The sequence below is a fragment of the Phalaenopsis equestris genome, unplaced genomic scaffold (genome assembly GCF_001263595.1).
Source record: "Phalaenopsis equestris unplaced genomic scaffold, ASM126359v1 Scaffold000402, whole genome shotgun sequence".
Lineage (NCBI taxonomy): Eukaryota > Viridiplantae > Streptophyta > Magnoliopsida > Asparagales > Orchidaceae > Phalaenopsis > Phalaenopsis equestris.
In genome coordinates this window covers 229,805-240,479 of record NW_018164844.1, presented here as the reverse complement: position 1 = coordinate 240,479, position 10,675 = coordinate 229,805, and the positions used below count along the sequence as shown (strand labels likewise).

The window sequence follows — 10,675 nt, the reverse complement described above, 5'->3', positions numbered from 1 at the left end:
CTCTTACCAGAATATCAAAGTTTAAAACCTAAATTATCAATCTCCTTAGCCTTTTCTCCCACCCACTTAGTTTCTTGAATACATAAGATATTAATTTTCCTATGAATCATAATATCAACTAATTCCATTAATTTACCATTGAGAGTGCCTATATTCCAAGATCCTATCCTAATATTAGTTTCCTTAGTTTCATGGACTAACTTCTTTACCCGCATTCGCCCGTAATGTGGGAACCCTTGCTTATTTAACACTACACCCGGGCGTCGGTGTAGCGGCCCTTGCACACTTTTCACTGTATTCAGGCTATACAGTGCGTCACTTCCAGGGGACGCCCTAGCACTTACACAAAGATCAAAAGGATTCATGTCATGATTTTTTCGACAAGTTTTACGCTGGCTGTCGACTACCTAACGCAACCCTCCACTTTTCTCATCCGGGCTTGGGACCGGCAACGGCAGTGTTAAGTTAATATGAATGGGTGCTCAAAATAATTTACAAAATATAGATATGACACTCAAAGATGCACTCAATATAGACAAATGAAATGTAAGGATTCATAAAGATGATCTCAAATAGTTTGGACAAAGTCAATGATGATAATGATAATGATAACTTCACCACGCCATTACCCGTAAATACATCATGGACGCATTCATATATCGTTATCAATATCAGTTCTATTTAATGCAATGACTATATCTTACAAGAGAAATAAAAAAAAAAAAGTGTAAACTCTACTTAATCCCATATATACGAAAAATTATTAGTCCGCTGAAAGGAGGAGAGAGACCTCAGCGAAGTCCACAGGTGCGAACTCCACACTTAATAATTTTTCCATATATGCATGTATAGATCACACATAAATACCCATGAATATGTATAGCACTAATGATTTTATCACACTAGACTATCCTCTTAATAGCTCTTATCTTAACCCCATGCTTGAATCCCAAAACTAAACCATACTCAAGCTCAAGAGGAGATTCCATCTTAGCTGAGTGTCTGAACAAGTAATTACGGTATAGGCAAATGAGAGCAAGCTTGATCTCCTGCAGTGCAAACTTCTGCCCAATGCAAGCCCTTGGACCAATACCAAATGGTATGTTAGCATATGGATTCCTTCTCTTCTCTTCATCGCAATTGGGGTCGAACCTCTCTGGTCTGAATACCTCAGGGTCTGGGAATTGTTTGGGATCTTTGGCTAAAACCCCCAGTGCAAGCCACACCCATGTACCCTGTATAGTGAGAAGGAGAGAGTTCAGCCGAATAGTTATCTATGTTTGATTTTGAGAAAGTAGCCATTTGAGTGATGTTTTGTACCTTTGGAAGAATATAGCCTCCAATTTCAAGTTTTTGGGATGCCTCTCTAGCTACTAATGGTGAAACTGTCACAAACCTCATGGTCTCCTTCACTACCTGCAAAAATTTAACATTTATAAAAGTGTAAATTTGTTTAATAGTGTGGTTGGTGAGATGCTACATTTTGAAGAATGGGATCGATGAATGGCTCTATCAAAAAATTTCTTCGGCGTTTTATTTCTTTTTCACATTTTAGAAAGATCATATTTTTATAGAATTTCAGCAGCTTTGAAAGGATGCATACCACACCGTTGAATCTAGAAGAGCAAACAAAAGAATTACAAGAGATTGTTACAAAAGTAGATGCAGAAGCAATACCTGATCCAGATAGGGAAACCTGCAATTAAGATCTTCGGCAGTAGGAATCAGATGAGCAGAGCCAAATCCATCAATCTCTTCGATCAGCTTTCTCTCAACATCTGCATGCTTAGATATCAGATAAACAGCCATCGCCAATGTAAACGCAGTTGTCTTCGTTCCAGCAAGCAGTTGCTCATATGTAAGCGCGCGAATGTAGTTGTGCGTGAAGACCTTCTTCCCAATGCTCGATTCTCTCGCTGCAAGCACTGTAGATAAGAAATCCTTGCAGCATTGATTCCTCTCGCTTGACTTCTTTGCAATGATAGCATCAATTCTCTGACAAAGCTTCTTGTTTGTCTGCTTCACTTTATAGTCAGCAGTTCCTGGTATAAGCTGAAGTATGTTTCTGCAGGGAATTTGTAGTATGGGAACCACTAAGCCGAGTGATGTAGAGAAGGAACTTGATAGATCCATCTTAAGGGAGTTGATGGAGCGCATGTGTTGCTTTAGGAAGGATGAAACTTCATCTTCTTCATCACTTTCTTCGTCGATTCGCGATTCGATATGCTGTTTTTTGAAGGAAGCTTCATGGGAGAGGAAAAACAGAACACCGAAAGCTGTCTCCCCGATTATGTCAATGGCCATTCTTAGAGTAAGCTCGGAGAAGGGAATGTCTTCTTCTTTCTTCTCAGCATTTGAGATATTTAAGAGGAGAAGATCTATGTGGGATTGCATGGTGGGGATGAGGCTGGAAAGATGGGAGGGTTGATACAGAGAGGTGATGGTGTTTCTTATGAAAGACCATCGTGAATCCCTGCATACAGTTGTGTTTTTTGTGAAAAAACGACCAGAATAAAGGAAAAAATCGGACCAAAAAAAATTGTAAAACATAAAACAGCGAAACACACAAATTTATATGGTTCGGCAAATTGTTTACATCCACCGAGTTGCATAGGATTTTATTAGCTTGGAGAATTACACACGTCGATCATCTCTACAATTACAAGAAAATACTCTCTCTCTCTTCTCCTCCTCTCCTTCTCTCTCTCTACCCGAGAGCTTCAAATCGAAGCACACAAGAAGTTGAACTTGGAAAACCACCAATGCCGAAGAGGAATAACAAGGAGAGATAGCATGTTTATTTATTAATTTCATCATGTCATTAGGCTCATTAAAGAATTAATCAAATAATTAATGAAGTCTACTAATTATTCTCTTTTCTTTTCTGCACCAAATCATAGAAGGAATTAAGAACAATTAATTTAGCAATTAATTTTGAGTATCAAATTATGTTTCAAAGTGAGGGACTTGTAGAGGTTTGGGAAGAGCTTTATGTAAGAGTCAAGGCAACCGTAACGAGGGTATCATATAAGTTTTGATTAATTATTTCTTAAATTATAATAATCTCGGAATAAAATTAAAATGAAAATTAATTTGAATAAAATTTCATTAAAAACTTTTTAATCCAAGAAATTCCCTAAAGTGATGGACTAATTTTATTGAGTTTTTTAAACCCTTGAAGGGAAGAACTGATTTTAGAAAGGAGCATATTTAATTAACTTTTGAGCAATAGAAGCACTCTTAACGAAAATTAAGAGAAGATAATGATGTTTAATCGGATGTTTTTATTTATTTATTTTTGTGAAGTGTTAAGGAAAGCTTCCTTTTTCTCGTTTAAACCTTTGTTTCTATGTTTTTTTTTTCTTTTTTCGGTAAAGTTCACAATTTTATATTGAGAAATTTCCATGCACACGACACGTTCTTATACATTAACTTTCATATTTACATATATATATATATATATATATAGCTTTAAACCTATGAAAGGGTGCATTTCACTTCTTAAAAGTTGTAATTGTGCTATTTTTTTATGTGATATCAAAGATTTGAGTGTTATGTGTGCAAATATGAAAATTTTTGTATGAGATGTACAAATACATAAGAATTGTGTGCAGTATGTAAATGCCCCTAAAAAATCACTCTTAGTAAATTTTAAAAAGGGAAATATGCTTTTTTATGCATCGGTCTACAACATCAAAGTGATATACATATGAATATGAAAGTTTTGGTGTTAGATATGTACATACAGAAGAATTTTGTGGCATGAATGTAAATTACCCAAAAAGAACTTATATACTAAGAAAAATGCAAATGAAACAATATATATATAAATGTTTGCATATGCATAATGAAAGATTGAATCACTATCTTATAATACTAGCTAAGAACACTAAAACATATGTACATTAATAACTTTTACATACCACCTAATAAAAATAGATTTATCAGCGACAGTCCACTGAGCCGATTGGGGCGCATCAGCCAACTATGAGTTAGGAGTATGCATAAACAATGCTCCATAGATGAATGTATTAAACTATATACAGAAGTACAAATTATGATAAACTAACTGCCCACACAAGCTCTAAGAAACAAGCAAAATACTATAATTCATTGACTATAGATAATTTAAGTTATTAAATAATTTTTTGGTCATAATTGTTCTTGAAATGCAAAGCCAAAATTTAGAAGATCCATACAACTTAAACAAAATGACTAGCATGCAATTTATTTCTTTTTCAAATGAATAAATATGATTTAAAATTATTAATTACCTACTAAGTTACTTTTATAGCATACTTATTATTCAATCAATATATAGACAGATAATATGGAGTTTAAATGAGTGAGAGATGGAGATTTGAGTACAGTTGACTCGAAATAATAAGTGATATGTATTAATACTCTAAGGATGTGGCCAAAAAAAATTTGGTATATTTATTATGATATTGGAACAAGCAAAACTTATAGATTATTGGCACTTCTAAAATATTGTAAGTTGATTTTCATGAAAGTTTATGATAAATCATTTTGATGATTTTTAATATAACTAGAATAACTAAAAACTCAAATCAGACTGCTTGTTCTAGCCTTAGTATTCAAAGCTTCTAAATCATGACAAAAGAGTTATTTGAGCGAAGTGTTGAATTAAGAGATACTAATTGTGATAAAAAGAACAACTGTGATGATTGATAAAAATTTCAAAAGAGATTTTGGACGTATGCATATCGTTTATTTTAATTCTAAGCAGTAATATCTATTACATCTCACATGGATGGCCGTGAGAAAATAAGAGAGTGAAATACAAAGAAACATAGGGTACCAACAAATTTTATTGTTGCTACTGATGCTTGCTGGCGACAATAGCTCGGAAAGATTTATATATATATATATATATATATATATAAAACTTTGGTGTCAACCTATGCATAAATATATATATATATATATATATAATTCACTTTTAAAAGAAATAAGAACTATTTTTTTTATGTAATGCAAAAGATTTGAGTGCTATGTTTACAAATATGGAATTTTAGGTGATAGTGATGTAAATACCATAGTTTAGAAAATCGGACTGAACTGGCCGGTTCAACCATGAATCAGTTGAAGGACCGGTTCCGAGTGGCCTAAAAATAGTCTTGTCATTAAATCCGAATAAACGGGTGGTCCAACCGTTTAATCGGTTTATTTTTTTTAAGAGTTTTTTCAGAGATATTTTTTAGATTATAATACTTGTGTTGACTCCAAATTTGTCTTGCTAGTCATGCCCAAGAAATGGAGAGTTGGAACAAAGGAAAAATATTGAGAGAGGGCGAGAAAGAGAGATGAAAAGGAAGAATTCCACTGACAGAGAGAAATTGGGGTGTTCTTGGGGCTCTTCGCCTCACTTTATTCCCTTGAAAATTTGAGTTACAAGTGGGAGGAGACCCCCAAAAAAGGGTCCCCTTACATCATGAAATCCTTCTATTTTTTAAGATATGAGCGGTAAAAAATATAAAAATTATATATTTTGTCATGTTTTAAAGAGAAAAAATAAAGGGCATTTTAGTCTATTTTAATTTGATCATTCGACAACGTCGAGATTCGTGATGGAATTAATCGGTCATTTGAAAGAACTGGTCAGCCGACTAACGTGAGGTGGCTAGAGAAGAGTTCTAGCTTACTGATTGACGTAAGGTGTCCGAAGCAGAGAACTTAGCTGATCGACTGATGCGGCGCGACCAACTAACACATTTTTACCTCTGGTACGGACTTGTTTTGTCCTGGCGAGATCTTAGCATCATTTTCTATCTATAAAACTTAATTGTTCTTCTTTTTTATAGTCATTTAAATTAATTGTTTAAATTCATATATAATTTATATTTCAAAATATATTTTTGATACTACACATACGACGACATTATTATGTCATTTAAGCTATGTTTAATATTTTTTATACTTATGGCATAACCCGGTTCAACCTCAGTTCAAGCTTTGAACTTTGAACCTCCTCCTCTTGTTCAATATCTGTTGCGAGATTGAATATACACCACCAGTTGTTGTGGGATAAGATATACACCAATTGTTGATGTGGTATATATATATATATATATATCAAACAGGAGAACGATCTTTGAAGCAAAAAATAGAACGAGAAAATTCGCACCAGAAAAGAACGTACAAATTTACGTGGTTCTTACGTGGTTCGACGTCCATGAAGTTGCAGAGGATTTTACTACATGAGGAATTTACACCAGTCGATCACCTCGACTTACAAGAGGAATCTCTCACTTTCACTAATCTCTCACTTTCACTCACTTTCACTTCGTTGCTCTCTCTTCTTTTCTCTCTGTTCTTCTCTTTCTACACCGAGATACACCGAAAAAACTCTACGCCAAGATATACCGAAGAAGATAAACTTACAAAAGAAATAAACCTAATTTCCCTTATGCGACAGGCCACCAAGAAGAAGCGAAGAAGTCAAGGGAGAACAATCTTCTTCTTCTTCTTTCTTCTTCCTTCACCGCAAGGAACTACTTCTTGCACCTTCCTTCTGCACCTTCCTTCCCCTTCCTTCCTCTATCCCGAGGAAAACCGAAAAAGAACACCGTGACGTCCAAACTTACTTCTCTTCTGTTCGCAACTTAAAGGAGACGGGAAGCACGAACGGTTCGCGACAGCAGGGAGGCGCGACTCTTCGCGAATAGGGACCAGGAAGCGGCGTGAACAACGGTTATCGTAAAACCACAGGTTGCGGTCGCGACCTTTCCCGATCAGGCACAGGAACGAGAAGCCGGAACAGTTCGCGACAGAGGAAGAGGCGGGAGCGGGAGCTAGGGCCACGATGTTTCACGATCGGGAGCATGAGTCAAGAGCGGGAGGCGAGAGCGAAATCGGGCTCCAACGCTTAACAATATCCGCTCCAATTTTCAAAACCTCGGTAAATACATAAGAATTTCTTTTAACCGGCTTTTTAAATTTCTTTTAGTCGGCTTTTTTTTTTTTGGCGATAGAGCTTTTTTTTAAGCTGAAATGATTTTGTCACTTTGGCTGCTTCTCTGTATTTTTGAATTATTTATCTTAAGTCGAACTAAGATTTTTAATTTCAAAAATTAAAAGACAATATTGGCTATAATCAATGGAATAATACTTTATCTTTGAGATAATAAGTGCATTTAATCATGAATCCTTTTTAAATATAAATCTATTAAGGCGTTAAACATTAAGCATATTTCTTTAAATTGAAACATTTATATAAACATTTGGCGTTGAGATATAATATTTTCGTATGTAAAAAATTTGAATAAAATAAATAAAATAAAATAAAATAAGAAACACCTTACGTAGGGGTGTAAACGAGCCGAACACGAGCGAGTCATGCTCGGCTCGTGTTCGGCTCGTCAGCTCGTGTTTGACTCGTTTATATTTCGAGCTCAAAAAGTGTGTTCGTGTTCGGCTCGTTTGCTTAACGAGCCGAATACGAGCTTCTCACGAATATAAGACAAAAGACAATAAGGGTTTGAGTAATATTTAAAAATTATTATTTATATTAAAACATCATTTGAACCTAATTTAATAATTTTTATTCTATTTTCTTAATCAATATTTTAATTGATTATAAATCTTTGTAGCCTTGTAGTTAATTAGATTTTTTAAAGTACTACTCAATGTAAATATAAACATGATGAGTAGTATTTCGAGCCAAAACGAGCCGAACACGAGCTGTTCGCGAACAACGAGCCGTTTTGACAGCCCTAACCTTACGTACAGTTAAAGTGAAAATAGTTTTTTCTTTTAATTTTTTATTAGTGCTCCTACTAAAATTTTCTATATAGTTTTGAAATTAATCCTAATGATTATATTAATCCTTTTTTAGATTTTGTTAATCCTTCTAGCATCTCATTGGTAGGACCTACCTTTGAAACAATGATGTTCATCATCATGTGGCTTTTTCTTAGTGGCTGCATGAAGTCAATAACATAGTTTTTTTATACCCATTTGATGGTTAATTATTAATAAAAAGGATGATTTACACACAAACCACTCAATTCTTATGTATTTACATATCTAACACTTCACTTTTAATTTATATATGTATGCTTTATACTTATACATGAAAAAGGTTTAATTTAATTCTTAAAATATAAAATTGTGGCACTTATAATGTGATTTGGAAGATTTGTGTGGTATAAATGTAATAAAGCAAATTTCAGAAGTTGGATATTTAAATATATAAGATTTGTGTGATATGTATGTAAATGATGCAGCAAAAGGTGCCCTATCCCAGATGGGGCTTGGTTGGCCAAGGCTTTTGACCATCACAAGCACAAATCATAATTGAGCTAAGTCAACTGGCATTGGCACAAGCTCTCTGTAATTTTATCTTCGTTCAGTCGAAATGTTTTTTTTTTTTTTATTTGAAAGATAAAACGGAAAGGGATTTGATTTAGATATTTTTGTTAATTTATCTAGTTTTAATTAAAAGGGTTTTAAAATTGACATATAATATGAAATTATGTACTTTTATTTCATAAATAATGTAATTATAATGCAAATAATTATTATTAGTTTATATCAAAAGAATAGCATATTAAATCCTTGAGGCATTTGCATACATATCATTCAATTCATATGTGACACTTAAATTTTGTTTTTTACATTTATGGAAGCAAAAATCTTTTGCATTAAATAAAAAATATGACCATATAATTTCTTTAAAATTTCAAAGATATAACAATAACAAAAACATTTGTGAGTTAGGGTCCGTTTGAGGCAGCTTATAAGTGCGGGAGGCGTTTTTTGAAAACGCCGCCGTACCGTTTGGTTCGCGCGTTTCGCCAGCTTATCCGAAACTGCGTTTGAGTTTTTACACTAAATGCAGACCGCGGGTTGACCCTTGGGGCCGGCCCGCGGGCCGCGTTTCAGAATAAACAGTTTATCCCGAAACGCACAAGCTGCCCCAAACGGACCCTCGCACAAAAAATATGATTCTAGTACTATGCAAAAGTACGCCCTTCAAACACTAATCTCATACTAAAAATCGATATAAGTTAGACATTAAAAAAACAACAAAATCAAATTGCCTCATATATATACCTTGTTAGAAAAAGCCCTTGCTGGTGCATGGCAGATCCACAAGTTGGAGTAGGACTGCTTCTGTTCTTAATCTGCTTAAACTTCTTAATCCCAACCTCCTTGCAAAGCTCTGGATCAGCCACTATAACCAGCGGCTGCCTCCCCATATGAAATCTATCCCATACCACCAACATGAACATTTTTAATCTCTAGCAACTCTTGTACCAAAAACAAAAAAGAAAATATAAGTCATTATCTGCATAAAATTTACTGCAATTACCTGAAAATAGGACCATAGTTCTTAGCAAATACTCTCATTATATCTGGTCCATACTTAGCCAACAAGGGCAAGTGTCCCACAAGAAATTTGGCTGGGGGTCCTGGGATTTTCCTCACCTTCCAGTAGGGTAAGTAGAAGTAGATTAAGAAACTTAAGATTGAGAAAACCAAGGCAAGAAGGCAAGGGGCGGTTGTCATTAGAAAAGACAAGCCTGATTCCTTTAGGGTCATTTAGAGAGAAGGAGATGGAGAGAAGAGATGAATGAAACAGTGAGTATTTATAGTGAGGAAAAGGTGTTGGAATGACTCCTTGGCAGCCAACAATAGTGATGGAATTCGTTTTTGTCGGTCTCATTAGGGACAAAGATTTCATATCAATTACACCTCTTGTAATGGTTTTAGGTTTTAGTAATGGAGATTAATAAATTAAGCAAGGGTATAACAGGAGTTTTAGGTCATTAATTAATTTATTTTTTGCAAGTGGTATGCGAAATTTTTATCTACCGTGCATGTTTTTGAGTTGAAAAATGATGATTTGTGTAAATTAAATCCAATTTTTTTAGTTAATTAATAATCTTATTTTTCAACGATTGTATGTTATTTTACAGGGAGAATGCACAACAGACAAAATGCAGATTTTGCAATATTGATAGGTTCAAACTAAAAGGAATAAAGAGTAAAAACCAGAAGAATATTTCTTACAAACATCTCTTTTATTTTTCTCTCATTCTATGGCTCCAACGACTGTTTGTTTCTGTGCCCACAGCTACCCACACGACATGACATAGTACTCGATCTGTTAATGCTAGTACAATGACTCATGTCTCAACTAGTAAAACTTTGAAACATTTCGACCACAGTTATCTGGATTTTACAGTAGAACCTTGCAACGTCAGACTTGTGTTATGTGCAAATGGGCTCACACCTTTGTCGGCTAGGATTTTTTTCTTGAAAAGTGATTTTTGTTTTAATTTAATGTATATCTATATATGTAATTTTGATTTTGAAAATGTATTATTTAAGAAAATGTGAGACCAAATAGATCTCATACATTTTAATAGTTTCAACGTCCGAGCACAACACCACAAGCAATACACCTATCCCGAAGAGTAGACATGTCACTTGTCAGCGGGCTTGATTAAATAAAATAAGATAGTTTATGACATTCGTTTATATAATGGTTGATAAGTTCCCCTATCTAATATAAGGATTAAACAGGGTTTATTTTACCTGAGTTCTTCAGTTACCTATAGAGGCAAACTTCTATAGTTAATTACATTTTAAGCGACCGAAGTCACTTAAGAAAACTTTCGATAATGACCAGAGGTGTTTGTCTTCA

General features: G+C 34.4%; 1 protein-coding gene across 1 annotated transcript; it reads right to left on the bottom strand.

The window, feature by feature from the left end:
• Window positions 1-902: 902 nt before the first annotated feature.
• On the bottom strand, window positions 903-9,390 carry LOC110026808 (cytochrome P450 711A1-like). The gene is made up of 5 exons (XM_020727958.1): window positions 9,338-9,390; window positions 9,079-9,231; window positions 1,678-2,473; window positions 1,321-1,416; window positions 903-1,235 (listed from the first exon to the last, which is right to left on the bottom strand). Exons 1-5 carry the CDS (start codon window positions 9,373-9,375, stop codon window positions 903-905), a joined length of 1,416 nt encoding a protein of 471 aa, XP_020583617.1. The 5' UTR covers window positions 9,376-9,390.
• Window positions 9,391-10,675: the final 1,285 nt, after the last annotated feature.

What these genes read in the sequence shown, in the direction of transcription:
- LOC110026808 (XM_020727958.1), bottom strand. Translation starts at nt 9,375, where the DNA reads ATGAGAGTATTTGCTAAGAACTATGGTCCTATTTTCAG. An exon ending in GGTTTCCCTATCTGGATCAG is followed by an intron (nt 1,417 to 1,677) that starts GTATTGCTTCTG and finishes AAATTTTTGCAG; the next exon opens with GTAGTGAAGGAGACCATGAG. An exon ending in GAGGCTATATTCTTCCAAAG is followed by an intron (nt 1,236 to 1,320) that starts GTACAAAACATC and finishes CTCACTATACAG; the next exon opens with GGTACATGGGTGTGGCTTGC.